Source organism: Podarcis erhardii (assembly GCF_964252035.2).
Source record: "Podarcis erhardii genome assembly, chromosome: 9".
NCBI lineage: Eukaryota > Metazoa > Chordata > Lepidosauria > Squamata > Lacertidae > Podarcis > Podarcis erhardii.
The window spans coordinates 29,087,036-29,114,033 of NC_138512.1; the positions used below are offsets into that span (position 1 = coordinate 29,087,036).

The window sequence follows — 26,998 nt, forward strand, 5'->3', positions numbered from 1 at the left end:
TTTTATTATCCATCAGAAATGTTTTTCTCATAGGTATAAATGCAAAAATGAAGAGTAGCATATTTATGCCTACTCAAAATACTAAAAAATTGAAATTCCTTCACCACCCACACCTAAACGATTAAGCTGTACAAATTGGTTCCTGTACACACAGAAGTGCACTTTTTCGCATCGACTTAAAAAGCTAGTACAAATTGTACCTACTTACACTGAAACATTCAAGTGGAAGAAACTGCGTAGCCTCCTATAGTTACTGATTCTGAATCTCTTAAGCTCTGAGGGAGCAAGATCTTTTGAAGAAGAAATGACCCCAGGTGGAGTATTTGTCCAAATTTTGAAAGTAAAGCCTATTCTCATACAGAAAAGTACAACTAACAAGGATCTTTTTCTGGCCCATAACCAAGTGGGTAAAAGAACAAGTAATTCAAGACTGTGAATCAGATCTTCTCTTGAAAACACTTGGTTGGCTGAAATTTGAGAATACCACCTTCCCCTATGCCACCTTCCCATTCTTCCAAAAGTCTCCAGTCTGCCACAAGTCCACAGCTAACTTTTTCCACAACAGCTGAGTAGAAATGAATATTCCATAAAGATTTTTTGCATTCTACAAAAATGCATAAGAAAAGTCAAGAAGCAGAATATACACAGATATCAAGATCTTGATCAATAAGCTTGACATTTAAACCACAGTTGTTACTCAGATGGGAAACTGTGGTTTTAAGAGACAGAGACAAAGCCAACAAACAAGAGGCGGGTGTGTGTGTGTGTGGCTCCAGCATGCTTTTCCAGTTTAACAACACCCTAACAAATTCCATAGCCCTTTGGTTCACTCTCAGCAGCCTCCACTATTGCCTGGTATCAATGAACTGGTAAACAAATATCTGGAAAAATTAAAAATAAAATGCAATCCTATATATGTCTACTTTGAAGCAAGTCTTTGTATAAGTTGCAGCCTGCAATGCTGATCTGCAGAAACTTATTAATTTTTATTGAATTTATATACAGTGGTACCTCAGGATGCGAACGGGATCCGTTCTGGAGCCCCGTTTGCATCCTGAATGGAATGTAAGACGTGACGGCGCGTCTGCGTGTGCATGGGTCGCGTTTTGCCACTTCCATGTATGACGTCATTTTTAGCACCTGCGCATGCGCGAGCGGCGAAATCCAGAAGTAACATGCTCCGTTACTTCTGGGTTGCCGTGGAGCGCAACCCAAAAGCGCTCAACCTGAAGCACATTCAACCTGAGGTATGACTGTACTGCCCTTCCATTTTTCCTTCTAAGCCAAATAGAACACTATAAAAATTAATACTATAAATACTGTAACATTTACATACAGAATCAGAAGTGGTTTGAAAAATACACAGCTCTCAGTTGCTGCACTCCTCTGAACTTGGGACAGTAGCATTGTAAGCTCAGGGTCTGCCACAAAATTAAGTAAATATTTATTGATTTGATTTCCATACCGCCTTTCTCCCAAGGCACTCAAGATGGTTTACAATTTGAAACGCTAAAACAAACACATTATATAAAACAGAGTGGCAAAGTGATATCGGGCCAACTGGTAGCCAATGGTATGTGCCTGGGCTGCAGATACACTAAGCAGAGAAGACCTTTTAAAAAAACTATTATTACTTTGTTATATAAACTTTAAAAAAGTATTTTTATTCTTTAGAAGACACAGGGAGAATTATTTCAACAGCAGCCCATAGTAATTTCACAGGATGATGGAAATTAGAGAGAGCTCCATTTTCTGTCAAGGAAGGAAGGGAGATGTGCAATCAATTCTAAAAGCTGCACGGAAGAGGCTTTGTGACACACATTCAGTGTTCTTTGCAGCAATCTTTCTAATCATGCTGAGGGGGTACTTAAAAAGGACGTAATGAGAGAGATTAGTTGTCAGCTTGTCATCCTAATGGCCATTTGCTGCAAATGTCAAGCAAGCTGCTATGAAGAGAGAAACACTGACACATTTTTGAGGTAAGGGATTCCTACCTGCAGCTCAGGGAGAGGGGATTTCGGAGGGGAAGGACATTCTAGTGGACCAAGTAACAACAAAAAAAGCAACAACTTGGCTTGCACAACCCTTTTTTTTAATGAAGAAGTAGTAGTACAGTGGTACCTCAGGTTAAGTACTTAATTCGTTCCGGAGGTCCATACTTAACCTGAAACTGTTCTTAACCTGAAGCACCACTTTAGCTAATGGGGCCTCCTGCTGCCGCCGTGCCGCCGGAGCACGATTTCTGTTCTCATCCTGAAGCAAAGTTCTTAACCTGAAGCACTATTTCTGGGTTAGTGGAGTCTGTAACCTGAAGCGTATGTAACCTGAAGTGTATGTAACCTGAGGTACCACTGTACAGTCATACCTCGGCTCCTGAACGCCTTGGAAGTCAAAGGTTCCAGCCCCCGAACAATCAAAAACCGGAAGTGAGCATTCCAGTTTTCGAATGTTCTTTTGGAAGCCGAACGTTCGACTGGGCTTCCACGGCTTCCGATTGGCTGCAGGAGCTTCCTGTAGCCAATCAGAAGCCGTGCTTTGGAAGTCAAACGTTTCAGAAGTCGAACAGACTTCTATTCAACTTCCGAAGTACGACTGTAGTTAAAATGTTATTAGCGACACTAAAAACATCCAAGGGCACCATTTGCTATCTCAGCACAGACCCATTGAGTCTTTAATAACTGTATTCCTCAATATGAATTCTAGAAACTTGATTCCTGGACCTGGAGAGCTAAACCACAGTAGTTTGAGTACTGGTGATTATAAGACTAGATTACTGCAATGCACTCTATGTGGCGCTTCCCTTGCACTTGGCCTCTAAAATGCAGTTAAGTGCGGAGTGCTGCAGTATAGTTGCTGGTACAGTGAGCTTATAACACCTCTGCTCATTTGTTACCAGGTCATGGTCAAGGTGTTACTATTGGCTTGTTTGTTCCGATTCAGCTGTAAACAATGCATTTTCCCAGGAAAAGTAGCAGGGACAAACTCTGCTTGGACCTGTGCCTACAAATCACAGCACAAACGGAAGTCTGCATGAGCCCAAGCCCAAACTGTTTGGACATGTATTTAAAAATCAATAGCCCAGTGTATGTATTTTCTGCTTGCTAGCAGAAATGGATTCTTGTTGGGTACTATTTCTTTATTTAATTTAATGAAACGTATATTCTGCTCAACTGCAATAAAACCTCTAAGTGGTTTGCAAGAAATATTAAAGCTACCAGAAACCTTTAAACAAGAAATGGAAAAAAAATAAAGTTGTAACTTGGTTTTCGAACAGTTTAGTTCTCAAACGTTTTGGCTCCCAAACACTGCAAACCAGGAAGTGAATGTTCCGGTTTGCAAACTATTTCTGGAAGCCAAATGTGGCTTCTGTGGCTTCCGATTGGCTGCAGAAGCTTCCTGCAGCCAATTAGAAGCTGCACTTTGATTTCCAAACGTTTCAGAAATCAAACGGATTTCCAGAATGGATTCTGTTCGACTTCCAAGGTACGACTGCAAAAGATAATTAAAATTAACAGTACAGTAAAAAGAGATTAAAATACATCAACATCTTGCCTACGCAAATGTTATAAGCAAGTGCTGAAAAAAGTACATTGAGGGTGCCTCTCTGATAGGTAGAGCTTAAAAGACTGATTTCTTATAAGTACAAATTGAGTATTATGCGGGATTTGTAACAGTCCATGCCAATTCCACAGATCAAAGCAGCTGAGTGGGCACATATGGGATAAGACGATACTGCAAGTAAATAGTGGGTTTTCCAAGGGAAAGTAGCGGGACAAAAGAAAAACGTTCGGACCCATGCCTGGAAATCATCAATCTGAGCCTACAAATCACAGCACAAACAGAAGTCTCATGCCTATTGTGTAGCCTCTCCACTCAGTAGCTTATGAAATGGTCTTTCCAGTAAATGAATATATTCATAAATATCTCGCTCTTTGCAAAGGGAAGTTAACAACAAATACTGTTTATATTTTGCCTTTAGTACTATTTCAACATTAGGCTTTTTATGCAATAAATAACCTATTTCAAGTAACCCATTTCAAAGCATGCCTTTAGAAATAGGAACAAAAGAAAGATAACTAGAGTATGTAACAAAAATGGAACAGAAAATTATGCACTTAAAATGAAACTGAAGTAAAATGAAGCACGTCAGAAATCCACATAAGGGCACACAAAAACATTCAAATGATTTTGGGGGATGAGCATGCTATTTTGGGATTCTCACTATGCCATTTATTTATCATTATTCATTAATCTTCTATTATGTTATTTATTTGCCAGTACTGATATTGGCAGTGCATTGTGCTTATCACAATGGATGGCCAGCGGGCAAAACCCCACAACATAAAAGTCTGCCCTTTCGTCCCCAAATAACTAAAGTGGACAGATGTGAGAAGTGAACCAAAAAGCAAGTAAAATGTACCAGCCCTGAACAAAGGAACAGTCATCTCAGTAAAATAAAAATGATGTACGTGAAGCAAAACTGAAATGGATCAACCAACATTTCGAATGCTGGAAAAGTTTTGAAAGTGGTTCCATTGTTGTTGTAGAAAGCTGAAGGCTAAAAGAGGCATGTTTTCAACCAGCCTTCATTTTTCATCAAATGAAAATACTTTGCTTAGACTCTCTCTGCATGTAGACAAATTTGGCATCAAAACAAAAATGACCATATCCTAGGATGATATACATCATTTCAAGATGGTAAAAGAGGGCATGCAATATTACACAGTGGTACCCCCCTCGCATTTTGCAATGTAGCCTCCCCGCTATGTTTGCTTTCCTTATAAACAACGTAAGAACAGTATTCTCAGTTTACAGATGGGATAGCTCAGTTGGTACAGCATGAAACTCTTAATCTCAGATGGCAATGTAAAGAATTAGTTATAAGTTTTCTAGTTTTAAACACCTCCCGAAAAGACACAACTTACCTTTTTGTCTTTTCAACTGTGGAAAGCTGCCGATAGTGGTTGCTTGAACTATTTCCACCAAAATCTGATACCTAGTTACAAAGAGAAGAATACAATCAGATCTTTTTGGCTTCATGGCTAATAGTACCTATAAGCAACAATGAAAGGAAAGACTTTTGAGTGAGGAGTGGAAGGACTGAGCAGAGTTTTTGGTTTTATGCAGTATAGAGGATAGGACATTTTGGATTGGTTTAATGTTTACACCGACATCTCTACTACCAAAATTTAACATGCATCCCTCAGAAGTTATTATCACCATAACGGATTATAACAGTTATAACTCTCAGGGCTGTCAGACTGTAGCAGTTTTCAGAATATTTTTGTAGTCGTGTATACAATAATTAAAGGATTAAAAATATTACTAAGACCAGAAATCGTATGTTATCTAAATGTGTGGCTTACAGAAAGACTATAATCTTGCAATTTTGATTCCCGCCCCTCAGCTGAATAGTTTAAGGAAGACGCCCCCCCCCCCCAGCTCAGGCAAGCCAGAGGAAGGGGGTGTTGATCAACTGAGGGGCATGGGAAGCTGCCCACCCCTCAGCTGATCAAGCTCCCATACTGCTCGAGCCAGTGCAGTATGGGGCTGAGTGATATATCTCATCTGCTTCTGAAGAAGAAGTCCAGATACATTTCACACATCGTGATATATCTGTAAATTGCAGGATTTAGCTGCTGATGTATCACAATGTTAAAATCCAGATATTGCCCAGCCCTAGATTATATATCTGAGCCTCCCCCTTGGTCTCCCAGAACACACAGAGAAATGAAGTGGGCGGAGCAATGAGAGAAGACGATGGAGCCTTCGGCTGCTGGGGAAGAACTCAGGGGAGGAGAAGGGACCTTCAGTCCTCACAACTGATTCATTGGGCCAAGACATACTGGGAAGGGTTGTGGTGACCACTAGGACAGAGCTGTTTTGTTTCTTTCAATAAACAGTTAACTTCACTGACATCGAGTGCTTTATTGCTGACCTACGCCTGCCTCCAGCTCCTGTCAAGGGTGAAATGGAAAAAAACCCAACAATATGCACAGAGAAAGAAATAAGGCCATGCATGCAATCTGACTCCTGTGAGCAGCCTCAGGAACTCTATAAGCCATCTGGATTGGCCATGCCTGGTATAAATTCTATGAGTGTGGCCTATTCCTGTGAGTTCAATAAAGCAAAAACACCTGCCTCCAGTAACACTGGGCTGGAGAATACGCACTTTGGATATGGGTCATAGTATAGCTACCCACGGCCTCAATTACCTGCATGCCATAAGTACTAACTAGAACATGCCTGTGCTCTCTCTGATACAGACTTTGCCCCCAATTCAATGAATGCCAATGGACCTATTTTGTGTCGAGTTTCCTATAAGCAAACATGGAATTACCTTAGTTGTTTGAGGAACTCAACATCCGAGTTGCTGTTAATAAGCTTGATGAACTCTTCGTAAGAAGGAGCATATGTGTAGGCTCTTTTGTGATGCTCGTTCACCTGTTCCCGGTACTCCATCTGGACAAGCAACATTTGGTTGATGTAGTTGGGATCACTCAGGAGCTCTACCATGGGTTTCAGTACTGAAGTTTTAAAAAAGAAGAACGTGGCACACATGTAACGCTGCAGACATCTTCATCGAGGGAAAAAAACCCTGTACATTTTGCACTAAATAATATTAGCCTGAATTTATGGATACAAATGAACCACTTCTAAATGCTGGTGTTACGTCTATTTCTAAAATTCTTAACAGCTTGATCTTATTTACTTGGACACAAATCCCAGTGCCCAGTGGGAAAACTGTTCCCAAGAAGTGTGCATCCCATTGTAGCCTTAAAGAACGTTTCCTAAAAATAGCTGGAGGTGACACACAACCAGGAGTTTGGAAATTCAGTCTGTTAAAATACTGTTGCTTCATGCTTATGAAGTATTTCCTAGAACCCTGAAAAAAAATAGGAGAGCAAGCTTTAAATCTTTAATTCAATCCATTATAGCTGTAGTTGACTGATCGGCAAGTGCAAATTTTATATCAGAAGAGCTGCAAATTAAGAGAATACTTGTTTTTATGGGACTCTTTTGGATTGATACCTATCCTGACACCATGGAGAGCCCCTGACAGTCACTGTAGACCACTGGTCTTCAACTAGTGGGTTGGGTGTGATCCAATGTGGGTCCACAACAGGAGAACTACCACCATGCAAATATATGGTAAAATGTTAAGAAATAAGTTCCCAAATGCATGCTTGTGTTAAAAGTAGAGCCTAGATCTGAAAAGTTTAGATAGCTACCATAGACAATATTGGCCAAAATGAACCAATGGTATAAGACAGCTTCCTTTGTTCCTATGAGTAAAAGAATGAAAACAAAAATATAAAAAATTGCCTCTTTTTCTAAGAATTAATGGTGTTTTTTATTTATTGTTGTAAATCACGTAAATTTGTTTAATGTCTCAAAGAGACAGTTATACTGAGGTTTCAGTAATATGCTGAAAATACAGTGGTACCTCTAGTTACAAACTTAATTTGTTCCGGAGGTCTGTTCTTAACTTGAAACCGTTCTTAACTAGAGGCGTGCTTTCGCTAATGGGGCCTCTTGCTGCCACTGTGCCACCGGCACACGATTTCCGAATTCATCCTGGGGCAAAGTTCTCAGCTTGAGGTAACTCTTCCAGGTTAGCGGAGTTTGTAACCTGAACCGTTTGTAACCTGAGGCGTTGGTAACTCGAGGCACCACTGTACCATGTTTTTATATATGCTGGAAGCCACCCAGAGTGGCTGGGACAACACAGTCATATGGGCGGGGTACAAATAATAAATTATTATTATTTTACAAATATAATCATTGAAAGGGTAGGTGATTAACCAACTAATCAGGGTTGGTTACCTGATTAGGGTAAGCTGATAGCCCTACTTAAAATGAAGTCACCTTTATTTCTAAATGAAATAGACATTTCCATTTATGAGTTCCAGAAAAAATGCCATATTAGATTGTAGCAGCAAAAAGCCTGTGACGCCCTGGAGACTGACAAGTTTATTGTGGTACGGGCCTTCGTATGCAACATTCATCTCATGCACCTGATGAGTCAGGCTGCCTTCAGTCTAATTGTATGCCTGCCCTCATTGCATGAAAGCCTTCACTGTGGTACACATCAAGAAAAACGTGCGGCTTTTTCAGTGACTAAAATCTGTAGATCCAAAGAGAGATCTCCTGGGCTCCTCTAAAAAGCTATCAGAACAAGCAAGATGCAATAAAGTCAATGCATGCACAGGAAGGGTTACCAAAGCAGCTCCCACAGGTTCCACTCCCCTTGCTAAAATCAGGCTTCAGAAAAACATCCCATTGGTGTTGTGATGCTTGCTGAGTCGCAGTACAGCTGTACCTAGGCTCCCAAACGCCTTGGGGGTCGAATGTTCTGGCTCCTGAACGATCGGAAACCGGAATTGAGTGTTCCGGTTTTCGAACGTTCTTTCGGAAGCCGAATGTCCAACGGGGCTTCCACAGTTTCCGAAGCTCCTGCAGCCAATCAGAAGCCACGCTACGGTATCCGAACGTTTTGGAAGTCAAATGGACTTGCAGAACAGATTCCGTTTGACTTCCAAGATACGACTGTATCTCCATGGTGCCCACAACAGTTGCTGCAATTTGCAAATGTGCCCACAGGTCCCAAAAGACCAATAACCCTTGTTGAGGAAATTTTAATCTGTTTCAACTATTTTAACTTTTGTATGTTTTGACATAGGGATGCAAATTTTTCTTGATTTTCTTACTTTTTTGTGAACTGCTTTGAGGTTTCTTAAGACTCAAGCGGTATATAAATTTTATGAAATAAATAAATAAATGTGCAGGCTGATTTTCTAATCGTGAGCAAACGCTTGACCTGGCCTATAATTACCTTTTGATGCAAGTATTTCTGCAAGGACTATGCGCAAGCTCAGCGACCGGGCATCCTTTGAGGGCAGAAGACAATACACCAAAATTTGAGAACATGCTTGCAGGAATCTTGCTTCTTCATCAGAGTTCCTCAAGCACGGATGCAATAAAAATGGCCGTGGCTGCTCTTCCAGTCTAAAGAGGAGCAGCAGAAAGTTAATCATCCTCTAGTCATCACTGCTTGAAGATTCCCGAACCATAAAAGAAGAAAGCCAGCTACCTATAAAAAACACTGCCCTTGTTGAATGTTACATGCAATATATTTATTTTTTTTAGTTACAGTATGACTTAGTTGTACATTTCCCCACAGGAAGCCCCTCCCTTCTTCTTTATTCGTTATAGAAAGAAAAGGAAAACAGCAATTTAAATCACTTGGACTTTGCAATGTTAACAAAGTTATGAACATTTCTGAATTTCTTACACACACCTGTGGTTTCACAACACTATGCCATGGTGAGATTTAGTAGTTTGTGAGGACAAGGTTTATGGGGACAAGCATCAGATCTCACATCCCTGTGTTCCCTCCTCTAACATGTCTGTGGAGGAATTTGAAAGGCTTCACTTCAGCTTTATGCTATCTATTGCTTTGAATAAACCAGATAAACTTTAAAAAGCTCAATGAATTGGTTCAAACAAACATATGCAAATGTATTTTTCAACAGCTCCAATGTCTATTTTACAGAATTTCCATACAAAGCACTTATCACAGATTTTCATTTTGGTCCATCTTGTTATTGAAAAGCCGTCAGCTTGCAAGGGAGCTTGCAATTGTCAGTTTGAGGCCTGCTTTGCAAATGCTGTAGAAAAAGGCCCAGACCAGGGCTTCATTTCCATTTCCAATCAGCCAGTAAAATACTTCCAGCGTATGCTTGCATAAGAGGGCCAGTATGCAAACATGTACTGGATAAGTTTATCTTAGCAGGTGTTTGAAAATCCTTGACGCAGCTCTTGCAATAAAATGCATGCAAGAAAGTATTCCATAAAGCTCTAATATGTTCTGATGCAGCATTTTCAGGCAGCAGGTGATATGTAAAAGGAGAGGCCTACCAGGCACAAAGTACAGCATTCACAACAAAGACAGAACAAAATCAAACCTCACCTAAAATAAAAATCATTTACAGTTCATGAAACACACCAGCCCAGTTGAGATGCAACACCAAACCATGGTTTAAATCCAGTTTATTGGGAAAAGCAGACCTAAGTCCTGGGTTCACACACTTCCTCTCTGTCTCAGTCTTTGATGTGTGAAGGGAAGAAGTTTCAAGTTTCTATTTGAAGTTCAAAACAACCTGCAGTCCTTATTCAGAGGAAAGCTAGTTTGTGCAAACCACAGTTAGATCAAACTGTAGGGTAAAAGACAATGAATTATACATTCAGTTTCCTTTCCCCTAAATAAACCCTGATAGGTAAAGAAAGCTGTCCGTTCCTCTGAGCCCACCCACAGTTGTTTTCATAGCAAAAAGAGACCATGTAACTTCCCAATCACTGGGACAATCAGTAGGGTAGGAACTGAGCTCAGGAAAAGCAGGGGGCACTAAGTCCAAACCCCTGACAAATTATTCAGAGCTGGCTAAGCATTCTCAATCAACCAAGGCTTTCAAGCCAGTCTCAGGAGGAACAATCCTGGGCCAAGGAAAAGTAAGAAGCAGGCTACTTGTCTTCCCTCATCCTGCAAATTGCTCTGACTTTGCACATTGCACTCCATTGTCAAAAATATATGTCCTGAATGCACAAGGACAGCCTTGCAACCTCGGTCCACCATGGCTTGGAAAGAAGGATGGTGGGGCCATTTTGATACCTTTATCCAGTTTTGCAAAGGAAATGGGTCTCTTACCATTGGCTGAGACAAGCATGCTGAGAGTGGCATTTTAAAAGGCATTAAACGCCAAAAATCTGTTTAGAAAGTAGGGTAAGTGATCAAGGTGTGCAAGTGAGAGTCTTTTCCAAGCAAACCTGAGACCACATTCATATTAGCCTCCTATTAACTCTAATTGCAACTTTAAAAAAATAAAAAAAAAATCCTGAAACCATTTTGGTTCTTCATCATCTTGACAGTGTTAAAGGGGCTCCCCAACAGGCAGGAGATAAATCTGAAAGATGTTTACGCTGCAGTAAATCTAAAAATACATTTTTCACAGGACTGTACTGTGTATCTACCAGGGCTTCCACACAAGGCTGCAGCAAACTGCTAAGTAATTCACAAGGGAGCAGAAGTGGCTGTACATCTCTTTATCTGCATTGCCTCAGCTTCTTAAGAGATTGGCAGAATTAAAGCAAGTTTGATCTGCTAGAACCCTTTTCCAGGGGAAAAGGTATAATTTAGGGCACTAGCAAGAAAACACAAATCCTATAGATATGGATGTTTCCGTTTTGTTTCATTTGCTAAGAGAGAGACCATCTAGCTACCAAGTCAGCTATTTCAGCTTTTATTTCTTAACTGCTTTAATATTTCTGGCTGGCCTTGAAACTATTTGCAAAGAAAAACCCTCTCATGTTTCCCATGTCTACCACATGCATTAAAATGACTACTGGAAAAGCTGTTAACAGAAGAGGAGAAAGAAAATGGCAACAGCAGTAGTCTTACCTATCCTTCAACCTAGTTTGCAAGGCATGTTTGTTCTCTGCATTTTCCTGCAGTACTTTACCAGGCTATCAATGGCAAGTTAGCAACTTGCAAGTGATCCCTCCTGAGGGTGTAAGCAAGAGCAAAGAGTGTGCCCAAGTCACATAAGCTATAATGAATGTGCAACTGGAACAAACTCATGTCTTGATTCATTACCTGAGTCTGTCAGAAAGTTAAAACTAACTGCAATTCAACAAAGTGAGTAGCAAGTGTTAGGTTCTCATAGGTAAAACCGGCAACCATGGCAGGCAGAATCAGACTGGCAAGCCAGATGTTCCCCACCACTGCACTAAAAGTTTGCATGGATTTTAAAACACAGTGAAATCCTGTTAAGTCTCCATGTTTTAATTCCCAACTGGGCATTCAATTGTAAATATCTAAAAGGGCACATATGTAATATTACTGTGCTATATATACTGGTATCCCAGCAAGAAAGCTCAAAGCAGCCGCCCCATTTTTAAACATAGAACATCCTTAAGAAGTAGGTTATGCAAAAGAAACATCTAGTGCCTACTTTGGTGACCTTTTTATTTGCGCATGCTATAGTTTTAGTCCTGCTGATCCTTTTTACCTGGCTTTTAAGATCCTGCTGCCTTTTAATAACTGTATTTTTTATTATTCAGTTTTGTTTTATTTATATTTTAATTGGGTTTTTAAATTTGCATTTTCCTCTTATGTGAAGCACTCTGGGAATTCATACTGAAGGCTGGAATAAAAATAGGTCAAGGAGCTTTCTTTCTCTGCTAGAGAAAGCCACATAGCAACCTGGTTCTTAATCTATTGCATCAAGAGCATCTCCAAGATAAACAAACAAACTGGCCAGGAGGTCATGCAGTGAGCTTCAATGCCACATGGAGATCTGCCGCATCCCAAGGACTCACATATACCAGCTACACAGCTATTAACTGGCCACATTCAATGTGCAACGGGTGGGGGGGGGGAATACACAGTTGTGTTCCAAAAGGATGTAGTTCAAGAGATTCCAAGCAGTCGCCTAGCTAGCCCATGGGTCCAACCACACAGATATACTTTAATTTGGATTGGGGGGGGGTGTTTAAGATGCTGCTGCTGCTTCCCTGTTTGTTGTGGTTTCTGTTAATCACCTTTGCCAACTAGGTACTGCCAATGACAAGGCCAACCAAAAACAAACAAACAAACAAACAAACTACAAGAACAAAGAGGAAATTCCCTTTGCAAGAACATCAGCTTTCACAATATACTTCCCATGCCTATGTAGTGAACACACCCAAGTCAAAGGGATTCAGTTCCTAGTGCAAGAGAAGTGGACAACAAATATACAACTGCAATCCATGTCTGATAACACATCAGTGGCATTATTCTCTCAATAAATAAATAAATAAATAAATAAATACTCTTGCCCAGTTTTGCTTTCTGGCAACCTCCATAGCCCATCTTTAACTGAGATAAAAAAGGCCTTAAATGACCCCACCCCAAATGCTTAATAATAATAATAATAATAATAATAATAATAATAATAATTTATTATGTATACCCCACCCATCTGGCCAGGTCTCCCCAGCCACTCTGGGTGGCTCCCAACAGAATAATTGGCGAAGTTTATCATTTTTAATACAGGACAGAAAACATTTATGAGTTTGGCCACAATTCTAACCTTGATGGGAACAATGCCTTGCCATGCACACGGCATAGAAGGTAAACCTGTAACATATGCACCAAAACAATAGAAGTTCATTATACATTTAGGTAGGAAAAGGAGGGTCCATATGCCTGCCAGAAAAGTAGGATCAGGCCTACACTTCCGATTGCCTTTCTGCTACTGACCAGGGCCTGTTCAGCTCAGTAGACTAGACACAGACCAACCACAATGTATGAGGGAGCAAGCGGCATAGATAGTCTCTGAGAGGTTTGACTTGTATTGTGACATGTTACCATAAAGAAGCAATGCAGAAGCAAGTAGCAGCAGCTACGTCAGCTGCTGGTGGCTGGAAAGCCAGACAGGATGTTTGTGACTGTTACCATGGCAAGAAAGGGGCAGTCCATTCTCCGTATTGAGCACCGGATGTTAGCTCAGTGTGTGTCTTATGACTTGTACAGGATGTACAAGGGTGGAGTCTATTACTCTCTGATGTTTGTGAAGAGTGCAGACATCTTTATCTGTATGGCTGCTAAAGACAGAAATAAAGACATGTAGATACATTTCTGTCTGAGTCTAATTCCCCTCCCTGGGGCAGCAGGGAGGAGGGAGAAGCAGTGGTGTGTTTTTCTCACAGTCTGGGAAGAATCGCCGATACAGACCTCGCCTGTTTACCTGCCGGGAGTCGCAGGGGGAGGTCAAAAGGAATTCAGCCGGTGCCTGGAGAGGTAGGCACATTCCTCTGACCGAGGCAGAATTCCAACATGCCAAAAAAGTTAATTATCATTGCTGTTTATCGTTGTTTCTGTTGGTGTTGCCTCAAAGGAGGCTTCACTATTCTTCTTCATCATCACCATCATCATTTGTACCGTAGATTCCGGTGTATAAGACGACTTTTTAACCCCGGAAAAGAGGTTAAAAAGTCGGGGGTCGTCTTATACGCCGGGTACAGGCGGCGGGCTCTGCGCCAGGAGAAAGAGAGAGCTGCCCGGCGTGGAGCGCATCCCACTGCTGCTGCTGCGGGCTCCACCGGGAGAAAGCAGCAGCAGCTGATGGTGGGCTCTGCTCCACGCCCGGTAGCTATCTCCCGGCACGGAGCTGCCCAGCGTATTAAGCAACTGGGCTTATAAGACAAACCCCCAAATTGCAGCTGCCAATTTGGGGGGTCGTCTAATATGCCCAGTCGTCTAATACGCCAGAATCTACGGTATTTATATCCCATCTTTTTCTATAAGCAGCTCAAAGTGGCTCCCTTTCCTTGTTTGATCCCCACAACAACCTTGTGAGGAAGGTTAGGCTGAGAGGCAGTGACCGGCCCAAGGCCACCCGGTGAGCTTCATGGCCGAGTGGGGTTTGAACCCTGGTATCCCAGGTCCTGGTCCAGCACTTTAACCACTACACCACACGGTTCAAACACAAGCAAAAGAGGAAGGGGAGAATAGCTAAACTAAAATGGAATAAGGGTGTTGTGGGGAATATGTTTTTACCTGGAACTGGCTGCTTTAAGGTCACAAAAGTGGGTTAACAAAGCTTTCACTACATCGCTGCAGACGACTTTAACTACATCAATGTGACTGAGCCTCTGTCGCAGCTGCTTGGTGACTTCCCAGAAGTCTTCGGAGAGCAGGTGGTACAGCTGTCCCTCGTCTCTGCTGAGGTGACCATACCAAGATAAAATGTAATCTCTGTAGCTGTAGTCAAACACTGAAACCAAAGCAACACCAAAGATGAAGCAGAATTCAGTCAGGAGCCATGGGAAAGTGGGTGGGGGGGGAGTACTGTTATGAACAATTGGTGCTTGAAAACATTGGCTGCTTGCACCTTCAGCGTATAGCATTCTCCCACCTTTCAAAAAATATGAAAGGGATGATATAAGAAAAAACGGCCTTGAAAAAGCTTGCTGGAGGTTCACAGAGTAAGACTGCAACTGCCATTTGTCAGTCACCTTACTAGAAATCCTAAATAGCTGCCTATAACTATAAGTAAAAATAAAATACGGTAATTTCCCACAGATTAATTTAATTAAGTACAACTGATAAAACACACTGTGTCACATGAAAACTAAGCTTTATTTTATTAAACTATTAACTACCTAGCTCTATCATACCTTTTTGGTTCGTCATGCCTAACTGCTTTATAGTCACATGTAAGTAGACACATCTTACTGAGTTACAGTAAAAAGCCTCATGCTGTTCACTAAGACAGCTGGGTTGGTTCACCTCCCACTTTTTTACATCTGTTACTTCCACTTTCACAGGAATGACAGTTTGCAGATTTAGATGCAGCAGCAAATTAACAGACTTTGCCAGAGCAAGTTACCTGATTAAGAAGAGCATGTGAAGAGGGGACAAGAGGCCACACAGGTGCAACACTTGTTCATGTAACAAACCTTACATAACATTAAAGGTGACTGAACCCACTATCAACTGTAGATGGGCATGCAATACAAAGTGTTGGCTGGTTTTGGTTCCAATGTAAATCCATGCGCTTCTACCCACAGCTCCTTAGCACCGAGCCTCCTATCTCTGGTCACTGTAGATCTCAACCCAATGCATAGCAACCACACCAATTGCCAACATTGCATGGCTGACTCTTCCTGCCTCCACAATTAGAATGCTCATGGTTAAGCCCCATGCAAGGCTACTCCCTAGCACTGCAGCACAGCCTTTGCAATTCAGCATTCATTTACAGACAGAATCTCTCTAAGAGACAACAGAAAATACTATCCTTTATCTGCTGGCAACTCAACCTAAGCCATGTCTTCACTCTTTTTAATTAAATTATTTGGATACTGCCTTTAGAATATCATTCCTAGGCTGCACAATACATTTTATAAAACAGAGACACACTTGGGATATATCAGCATTGTATATTCTTTTGATGACAGGTTCCTGAGTTTTAAAAGCCAGCTATTACAGACTTTGCTTGATTGAATCACATCTCTTACCCGCAGTGTTTGTCCTAACTGCCTGCCTACTCCAAGAAGAAACTAATGCAAGAGAAGTGGATCCTTGATCATTTTCAAGGCCAGCAGCACGGTTCTCCAGTACTGAATAGGTGATAATTTTAAAAAGGGAAAAAAGGAGGGGGGAAATAGACCATCTTGGCCGTGAGTCCTAGAAGACCTGCTCCTTGTCTTGCAGGGCGTTTCCGCCTGGACAGGGAGGGCAGGGCTCATTTCAACTACAAAAACTGAGGCTGCTGGACAGACTCTTTGTTTGAGGTTTTTTGTTGATGTTGATTTTTTTGTATATTTATTTTAGAACTTCTTACAATTTATTTATTGGAAATTTATTGGAAATTGTTCATTTTTTAATGTTTTCTTTATTGTTTATGACTACTTTTGTAATGTTGCAGTTCTGTATTTTTTCACATTGTAAGGCACCTTGAGCAAGATTTGAACTGTGGAAAGGTATGTATGTATGTATGTATGTATGTATGTATGTATGTAATCAGTGCTATTTTTCTAGCAAAAGAGGTGTCGGAGCTCACCATGAACTTCTCCCTTCTTCTCTTAGAATAGCAATAGCATCCACCTGAGACATGCAGGAGCTGAACTCCGGTGAGCTTTGGCTGGAAAAAAGCCCTGCATGTAATATAAACCTCCAAATGTAGAAAGGAAGGAGCCAGGTGTGCTCACTATGAAGACTACTGTTCTTGTTTATTCGAGTAGTCATATTCTGCCTTGTCCAATGAAGCTTCAATTTGTTAGCCAGCGTCCAGCCTGTTGTGTGTTTCCAACTGCAGTCCCCCATGCCACCTCCAACTCTATTCCATAGGATCCCCTGATCTTTCACAGCTGAAAGGGAGAGTTGAGACCAAAGAGCACTCCATTCTGTTAGGGGAACCCCATTAATGGATCCAACCAACCATACATCTCCTTTAAACAATGACAGCACAGTTACTAACATTCAGATTCCATGCTACTAGTTGTGCAACCTGAATGTATCCCAAAGTACTGTGGGTGGGTGTGAGGGAGGTTCTTAAATTTTTATTTTACAAAATCCCATGGTGTGAAATATTTTTTCATCAAATAACTGATTATCTTTGAGTCCTACCTTCTTTCAGAGCTTTATCCATGTTATGAGAAATCATCAGTCTCCTTGACTGGACAGATTCATGTGCGCTTCCAGATAAAAGAGTCTGAAAGAAAGCAAACATGCACACACCTAAGACATGGATGAATGCAGTATTTAAATAATGACATTTGATTGTTAAATCCAGCAAAGCATACACTACGTTCGAAACATCTAGCCCAGCCTTACGAACTAACAGTCGTTTAAAAAGTAATTTTCTTTCCAAATCTGGGGTTTGCCAAAACTCCGAGCCAGTCTCCTGACTCCAAAAGTTGCTCAGTTTCTTAAATGACCAATCTGAAGCGAGAAAATTAAGTTATCATTTGCAAATAAGGACATGTAAACTAATAAGGGAAGAGAACCATTCATCTCCTAGAAATGTCAACCCACAGCAGATTTGACGGCCACAGTATGCAAGATAAGTGTGATGGGATGATGAGCTGCTTGTGCGTAAAAGCTTAGTCCCTCAGAGTTTGGGCATGGTTCTCAAACTCTGTCCTTAGCGGAGCCCTTAAACATGACTCCCTTAATCGCTGGCAGAATCCGACAGTGGGCGTTTACGGAATCTACTCCAGCATAAAAGCTCCTTAACGGAAACGCGTCTTCTGGATTCTCTACGCGACAGTTTCCGGCGAGGAGTGGGTGTACCTATAGGAGGTCCTGAGACTTCTCCACTGTTCTCGCTGGAAGACTCCCTGAGCCATCCCTTCGACTCACTTTCTCTCTGATCTCCCTCTCTCCCCCTGCTGGTACCTTCCTCCGCTGCTGAGTCTCTCCTAGCTTCCGAGAGCCCCTCCACCACCTGCCTTTCCGATGGCAGTTCCCTGACAATAAGAATACAACCATATAAATGAAGTCACAAGGAGTCAACATTCAACATTTGCTGCCAACAAGAAAGGGGGACAAACATGATCGGAATCAACACCTCACCTAGGAGGACTTCTTATACAGCTGAATGTGTCCAATAAATGTGCAACTCCACAGATAAAACCATCTCCCTCAAAGCTTCTCCATCTCCAGTGACTCTAAAAGCAACACTATGCAAAAAGGGTGATTTAGTTGTTCACCCAAGTTAGCAGCAGTATTGTCTTTGAAGTGCAAGATGACCAGCAACACCTTTAATCACAACAACCCTCAGAATAGGTACCGTATTTACAGCTTCGTTTAGATGGTGTGAGGCAAGCCACCATGTCATAAATCACATTACATACACATACAAAAATGCAACATATATAGTATAAAAAAATTCATCGGTCAAAATATTACAGATATTAAAAGCACCACTCCCATCCTACCTTGTTTCCTAAAAAACTACCAGATGTGATGTAATGTGCGAAATCTGTGATCAGGATCTCCCTTTTTGTTTTGTTCTAAAAGTAGCAGCTTGGGGAAGGACTCAAATTCGGCTGGGACCACTGTAGTGGGGAAGGGGGGGTGAGTGTCATATATGGTAGCAGGTGTAGGGCAGGGCTTGGCCAAAATGCCCTGGTGAGCCAAATGGGGAGTCTTGGCAGGTCAAATTTGGCCCATGGGCTGGAGGTTTCCCACCCCTGTGCAACATGGAGTGAAAGTGCTCTACATGGAAAGTACGGCCTCTCATTTCATGGGCATGCTGTACGCTGCTAACTGTATACTCAGCGTACTTTCTTCTTATGTACACTTCTGAATCACACTCAAGGGTTATGAACATATGAAACCACTTTATACTCTCATGCCATTGGCCCATCTACCCCCATACTGTCTAGTCCAACTGGAAGCTCTCCAAAGGCTCTTAAAACCAAAACATTAAACGCCACAATATAAAAAAAGCAATTACGAAAAGCAGCAGAAATAAGCACACACAGCATAGCCTACAAGAGAGGTTTTACTAAGAGCATTTGCTTGGCTTTGAAATGCCAAGCAAAGCACCATTCCACATTTGGGCTGGACCATCAAGTAGGGAAGGTCCTTTCTCCTGCAGCCACCTGCCATGCCACAAATGTAAAGGGCACTCAAAGAAGGGCCTCATATGCTACAGTGCTAACCCTACTTTCCTAAGTCCCATTGAATACAATAGGACTTACTTCCAGGACGACATGGTTGATCTGTACTGTTATTGTATGGCAGGTACGTGTGGAAATGAACAGTTCTACTGGCTTCAAAAAAGGTCTAAACTAGGTCAACAAAGGAGCTATGGCCCTCTCCGCAAAGCGTTCTCAGATATTCAGTTCAAGCAACCAAACACAGTTCTGTGCATATTTATCTCTCCCTCTTGGTTATCTTCAGTCAATGAAAAGAAACAGAAAAACCAGCACCACCAACAAGCCCATCAACTATTTCTAGGAAATTATGAGGAGGAACAAAAACAGGCATAGCGCCAGGAACATAAAAATAATGTACTGTCCACAAAAGAAACATCTTATTTCACTCTAGGGCCCAAATGAAAAACTCAGGTTGTGAAGGAGCAATACTAGATGAGTCACACATGCTTAATGTTAAATATTGAGACAATTAATATTCCTCAGTGGATCCTGCCCTCTCACTCTGGGTGTCAATTAATGCCAGATTTAAGTTTTATAATGAAGAGTTGCTGCTTCTAATAACATTTTGGTATTAGTTCTCGGGCCTGCTTTGGATAATGATCCTCTTGGCCAAATAAGCGGACATATGAACAAAGCTTTTGCCTGTGCCCACAGCCGTTCTGTTGTAGAAGCAATCAACCCAATAAGACTCTAAATAACTAGCATTTCCCATTTTGTACAAACTGGAAAACTACGGGTTACTAGTTTTCAAAGAAGCCAGGATGTAAAGCCAACTTCAACTATGGAAAAAGGCTTCTATGTTGATTACTAATGCTACAAAGGAAGGACTGAAGGGGGCATATATGGTGGGCAAAGGTTTGTTCCTATCCAGGGCTTTTTTCCCCAGCCAGAGCTCACAGGAGCTCAGCTCCAGCACCTCTCAGGTGGGTGCTATTGCCATTCTAAGAGAGAAACAGAGAAGTTCACAATGAGTTCTGGCACCTCTTTTTCTAGAAAAACAGCATTGCTCCTATCTCAGCTTATTAAACTGAAATATATGGCCTATTCTCAGATTCACATACACAGGAAGGCCACTTTTTTGTTGCTTTAAGTACACATGTCTTAACTGCTTCCTAATCATTATTATAAAATGTATTATTATGATTATTAATTAAATTTGCATACCACCCTTCCCCCAAAGGCAGTCCCATTGCTCTGTCCCAGCTCCTGCCAACCTAGCAGTTCAAAAGCATGCCAGTGCAAGTAGATACATAGGTACCACTGTGGTGGGAAGGTAAACAATGTTTCTGTGCGCTCTGGTTTCTGTCATGATGTCCCGTTGTGCCAGAAGCGGTATAGTAATGCTTGCCGCATGACCAAGAAAGTTGTCTGTGGACAAACGCCGGCTCCCTCAGCCTGAAAGTGAGATGAGCACTACACCCCATAGTCGCCTTTGACTGGACATAACCGTCCAGGGGTCCTTTACCTTTTTCTTTTACCTCACAACATAAACATAAAATGTAGAGTACACATATCTTTTATTTGGACTGGGATCTAAAAAGCTAATGTAGGGATATTTTATGCTACTTTAGGGATACTCAAGAGATTTCTGTTGTTGTTTTTAACACCCTCAGACCACCCTCTTCCAAATGCTGTATCACAAAAGTCCCCTCATTCAAAAGCGATTTACTATGATCACACGGAGTTGGATGTTCGGATCAAATGAGCCCACAGCATCTGGGAATTAGTTACACAATTATCTGAATCTCAGGCTTGAATGACAAGCAAGCTAATATTGGGTAACTTCCCCCTGAACCAAATAGCAGAGAAGCCAGGGTGTGGGTGGGTGTTACTTATTAGAATGAATGAACTCTGAATCCTTAAATAACATTTTTTTTAAAAAATCATGACAAGAAATACCTCACTAGAAAGAGTACAGGCTTGCTGGGAAAGGATTTAAGCAATACAAAACAAATCTTATCGCATGGAACTGCTTCTCACTGACCTGCAAGAGTGCTCTATTTAAAATGTGTTTACAGCAACAGAACTCACACCAATGTTGAAAAATTAGAACAAAAGGGGGGCGTGGGAAATCTCAAGCCTGAAGGTCAAATGCTTCCCAGCTCTCAGGGCTCTCTCAAGGCCATAACTTTTCTCGGGCTCTGATGTCTATCCTCAAGTGCTTTTGCCTGGCTGAAATGTAAAACAGAACTGTGGCAATGCCTCTTGCCTGTCTGGATAGAAAGATGTGTTTATGTGGCTGCACCCACCACTAGTATGCAATTTGCTCATGAAGGAATGCGTTCCTTTGGCTGAATAATGTTCATCCCCAACAAACTAGAGTGACGTTCTGAGTTCTGACTACAAATACTTCCATTACATTTTATGGATAATATTTATCTACTTGGACTATTTATATCCCACCAAGAATGAGATTCTCTAGGCTGCCTATGGTAGCAATAAATAAATAAAAGTTACAATACAATTAACCATAAAAACAAAATATAGTACCCTGCAGATAATAATTTCCGGTCTACAAAACACCCAAAATTTGAAATGTTATTAAAATGTCTACAAATCAATCATTACACACACACAAAAACCCAGATTAATTACCCCTTCATACTTTACCCATTTGTGCTGTCAATAGTTCAAGAGTAGAAAACAGGTGGATTTTTCCATTGCCACTATATTTTTACAATCTGAAACTGAAGTTCCAAAGCATGTCCTGACCAGAGTATCAAGCATCCACCATGAGGAAACTAAGAAAATCCAGGTCTGGTCAACGCCTGGAACAGAGACCTGTTGTGGGAACCTTAGAGTTCCAGGCATAGCTGTCAACGTTTCCCTTTTTTTAAGGGAAATTCCCTTATTCCAAATAGGATTCCTCACAAGAAAAGTGAAAAGTTGACAGCTATAATAATAATAATAATAATAATAATAATAATAATAATAATAATTTATTATTTGTACCCCACCCATTTGGCGGGGTTTCCATAACACAGCTATGGTTCCAGGATGTAAGAAAAGTAGGAGAAACAACCGTAAGAAAAGAAATAAAAACCAATATTGGTCTGGTTGCCTGTAACAAATAAGAATCTGAACCAGGTAGAACATATTGTATACAAGTTATTTCCACTCTACACACATTCAGAGTGGAGTCCCCTTGATCTTAGCCAAAATGCCGAGAAGCGATGCAGAGTCCCTAAGATGGTTGGATGATGCCTTGAATGCCTCCTTCTGGCAACTCTTCGTGCCAAACAAATTGCTCTCCTTTCCTTTGGACCACAGGTGAGGCCAGGGGGGGGGTGTCTTGTCATCTGGGCAGCCCAGGATAGGGTTGTCATATTTTGAAGAGCAAAAAAGACGATGCTAAGCAAATACAGTGGACACTCGGGTTGCGAACGTGATCCGTGCAGGATGCACGTTCGCAACCCACAGCGTCCGCAACCTGCAGCGTCGCGTCTGCGCATGGGTGGGTTGCGATTCAGCGCATCTGTGCATGCGCAAAGCACGATTTAGCACTTCTGCGCATGCACGACCGCTGAAGCCCAGAAGTAACCCGTTCCACTACTTCCGGGTTTCGACGGTCCGCAACCCAAAAAAACACAACCTGCCTGAAGCGTCTGTTACCTGAGGTATGACTGTAAATGCAATTTGTCCCAAATTTCACCCCTGAAAAAGAGGACATGTCCAGGAAAAAGAGGGCACATGGCAACCCTAGCAGGACCTCCATACAAACTGCCCAGGCTTGTGCTACAGAAATGTCACTTCAGTTATTTCACCCCCGGAGGCACACTCCATTGTCTCTCAAGATAGATGGATACCAACAACAACAAATATGGATTTTGGAATTTCTCTTAAACACAGAGCATTCGCAACAAGTAAAATACCCTATTCTTTCGTGGTGTAAAATACCCTACTCTAAGCAGCTTTTATAAAATGTTATCCATTTTCAGGGAACCTACTTCAGCATGCCACCAATGAAGAGCAAGCAAGCAAACAAATAAAGCAGAACAGGAAAGGAAAGAAACTAAGTGCTGCAATTATAGAGCCTTGGTCTGAGGGACTTTGTGATTTCCTTAGGATTTTCAACACTAGCTGTGTTTGAGAGCCACTCCTTGCCCTGACTCACTCAAATGGCAAAAAGGAAGGATGCTCCCTCTTTCCCAGTCAGGAAACTAACCTTGCGCATTTTGCTAGTTACAAGATTGGCCTTTAACAAAATATCTGAAAATAAATGGGATATTGTTAAGGCCACCTATAAAACTGCACCGTAAATGTGTTGTTGTTGTTTAAAAACCCCACCAACGAAAGCATACCTGCCTGTGTCAGATAAAGATGGACAGATAGAAAGGTAAAGGAAAGGGGGAAGGATGCTTGAAAAGACTAGTATAAAGGTAAAGGGACCTCTGACCGTTAGGTCCAGTCGCGGCCGACTCTGGGGTTGCGGCGCTCATCTCAATTTATTGGCTGAGGGAGACGGCGTACAGCCTCTGGGTCATGTGGCCAGCATGACTAAGCCGCTTCTGGCAAACCAGAGCAGTGCACGGAAACGCCGTTTACCTTCCCGCCTGAGTGGTACCTATTTATCTACTTGCACTTTGACGTGCTTTCAAACCGCTAGGTTGGCAGGAGCAAGGACCAAGCAACGGGAGCTCACCCCGTCACGGGGATTCGAACTGCCGACCTTCTGATCGGCAAGTCCTAGGCTCTGTGGTTTAACCCACAGCACCACCTGCGGCGTCCCCAGAAAAGACTAGAGGTGCGTATAAAAGACTAGAGGTGCTTATAAAAGAGTGCAACCATAAAGGAGAAAAGCAGCATTTATAAGGGAAGCTCCACCCCTCAAAAAATGACAGCTAGCAGAGGCACATAAAAAGTGAAAGGATTTAATTCTACTGCCTACAAATGCAAGAGAATTTGCAATTGCAAGGTTACATTTCCGCAAGTAATCAAGAGGCTGCTCTCATCTAAGAATGTTATCTAGAGACAGAATCCAAGCAACAAGGACAAGGAGTACCCACTCTTCAAAACTGGAAGGCAAAAGATAGCTGTTATCAATAAACTACACATTAGGTCACACTTCAGAATGAAACCAATTCTAGTGCTAAAGGCCAATTAGCAGTCTAAGTATACAAACCACTAAGGATCCAAAAGTTTATTATATTCTATGACTATTACTTCACAAAGCCAAACAATAGTATATCCAATTAGCTCTTGCAAAAAGACAAGCAGATTAAAAAGTATTTTATGGGTCAGTAACTTCACCGGACTTTTTTTTGCAATACCCTTCCTACATAGCTAGGACTTGGACTGGAGTAATTTCATGGGGATTTTTTGAGTGTACTTCCAGTTAAGCTACATTAGCAGATAAAGAACTAGCAGTTTGGTCTGTAATGATCCGGGGAGTAACAGCAGCTACCTGTGGATCAGCCCTCACATCCCATGTGGCATGCTTTTGGTGGCACCTTCTCCATTTTTACAAGGGTAAAACAAACAGCCTGCCATTTATTCCACCCTTGCTAAACAAGCAAGTATATTAAAGCCAAATAAAATAGTCTTGATCTTTAGTGGTTTGCAAGTGACGAGCCAAATCAATTCAAGTCTTGCAGCACAAAATCCATTGAGTTTGGAGGCCGACACCATTAGTGGATGGTTTAATAAATTGCCCAGATTAACGATAAGACAGCTCTCATTCAAAGAAGTTCCCAATTAAAACTGCAGGCTAAGGCAGGTTCTACTGCAGAATTTTTCCAATTACACACACACACACACACACACACACACAGAGCGAGAGAGAGAGAGAGAGAGAGAGAGAGAGAGAGAGAGAGAGAGAGAAAAGATATACACATGGAAATCCCATTAATGGGGGAGATAAATCCAACTATATGCCTAGTCCCAATGCCAACAATGCAAAATAATTTTGTCTGATATGCAAGGCAGATGATATAATCAGTAGGTTTCAAATCAGTGTACATTACTACTATGCTTATCATGTCCAGAATTTTGCTGTGATTATAGTAGCTGGCTTGTGGTGGCCAACAAATCAGTTGACCCAAATCATAGACACATAAAATTCAAGGCACTGTCTGTCCAATTACAGAATAAGTAAAAAAATATTACAAGTTTAGCTTCTATTTATATGTGAGCTCTCAACCAAACGTTCATCTACTGTGCTTCACACTGATTATTCCCCTCTGGATATAATTTGTAAGAGTATACTATGATGTGCAACAAACACATCTGTCTATTCTGGTCCTATTCATGCAATCACAGGGTGGGGTACATTTTCCTAGAGAAAAGTAATATAGGAAAATTGTCGTGTATGAAGCAGGCTTAAACTCCTGTGTGATCAACATTATGAATTGTTTTCAGTAGATCTGACACTCTACAAAATTAGCTGTGGCAATTCAAACACTGTTTCCCACTTATCCTCACAGCAAATAAGGAATGACGGTTCTTCAGTACCGTATTTACTTTAATGTAATGCACACCTTTTTTGGCCAAATTACGTCGCGAAAATTAGGGGTGCGCATTAGATTTGATGGCACATGTACATTCGCCAGGAAATACTTTTCTGATTTCAAGGTTTTGAAAATTGAGGTGTGCATTAGATTTGATGACGCATTAGATTTGCATACATACAAATCTGTGTGGGCTGCACCACTTCAGCCGGCATGGGTGTCTCAATGTAGAAAACTAGATATTCCGGACATGGTGAACATCTAACTTTCTACATTTAGGGAGCACAGGTGTGTGCGTGTTTTGGTATAGAGAAAAAATCCACTCTGCAAGCTCCCCTTTGTAGTGGTAAACAAAAGCCTACCAAAAGTAAGAATGAAGTGCAGATCCTTCAATGTCATCAAAATCCTGTACAATATGGTGCCTTCATCCTCATCTGCTGCTTCTCATAATTTGGCCTCCCTTTAATGGCACCCCCCCCCAACCACTGCTATATAAGTGGGCTGTGTCACCCTGCCTGTTCAGCCAGCTATAATATAAAAGCCAAATTGACAAAAGAACACCTCAAATTAAACAACTGAATAGGGAGATATGTCTTTCTGCTTTTTATTCATAAGCACATAGTATTTAGGACCACACATTTGAAATTGGCCAGCTTCGCCTACTGAACCAGTTCTATTTATTTACTGTATTTCTGCATTGCTCCAAAGGGTTATCTGAGTGACACGTGGTTTAAATGAATAAAAACAGTGAGAAAGCAGTAACCCAAACGAAATACAACCATTGCAGGGCAGCATTAAAACCTATCAACAGCACACACTTCCTAGTGTTGCTTGTTGTTAATCCTACTTTGAACAAGTTTACCAGTATTAAGCTTGCAGGCCTGAAATAATCCTCTGCTACTTCGGGCACTGCAGCCAAAATAACTGGAGCAGCTGCACTGTCACTGCACAGGTGAATAATAGGAGACAGTCATCTTTCAGCAGGGAAGCGGGAGATGAAATTAGGTTTCAGGCAGCTAAGCAGGCACACGGGCAGTCCAGGTACACAGATTCCCCCCCTTATTCCTATTTTGGTATGAGATATTGAGGTGGGGGCAGGAATCAAGCCTAGAGAATCTTACACTTACTTGCTAAATAATAATAAAAAGACGCCTGGACTCCAGTCTACCTGAACATACTATCCCGGGAGGCCTACAGTTGAACCCCAGATGTCTGGGGAAAGCTGAACATCTCTGCGATTCCCAAGTCGGGAAGAAAATATACTCTGTATGGGCTCAGAGGCACTGTCCACCCCACGGAGCTGAGAACCCAAGGAGAGAGCACAGTACACGGGCAACTCTGGG

At 41.6% G+C, this 26,998-nt stretch overlaps 1 protein-coding gene across 1 annotated transcript in view; it reads right to left on the minus strand.

Annotated features, from left to right (window-relative positions):
- The window catches only part of SNX25 (sorting nexin 25), a 50,797-nt gene that overhangs the window by 22,748 nt on the left and 1,051 nt on the right, over positions 1-26,998 (minus strand). Inside the window, exons 2-6 of the mRNA XM_081875688.1 lie at positions 17,171-17,255; positions 14,600-14,816; positions 8,837-9,009; positions 6,341-6,527; positions 4,926-4,996 (exon numbers count right to left, since the gene is read on the minus strand). Coding sequence (XP_081731814.1) covers positions 4,926-4,996; positions 6,341-6,527; positions 8,837-9,009; positions 14,600-14,816; positions 17,171-17,255 — 733 coding nt within the window. The remainder of the gene's footprint in view (positions 1-4,925; positions 4,997-6,340; positions 6,528-8,836; positions 9,010-14,599; positions 14,817-17,170; positions 17,256-26,998) is intronic.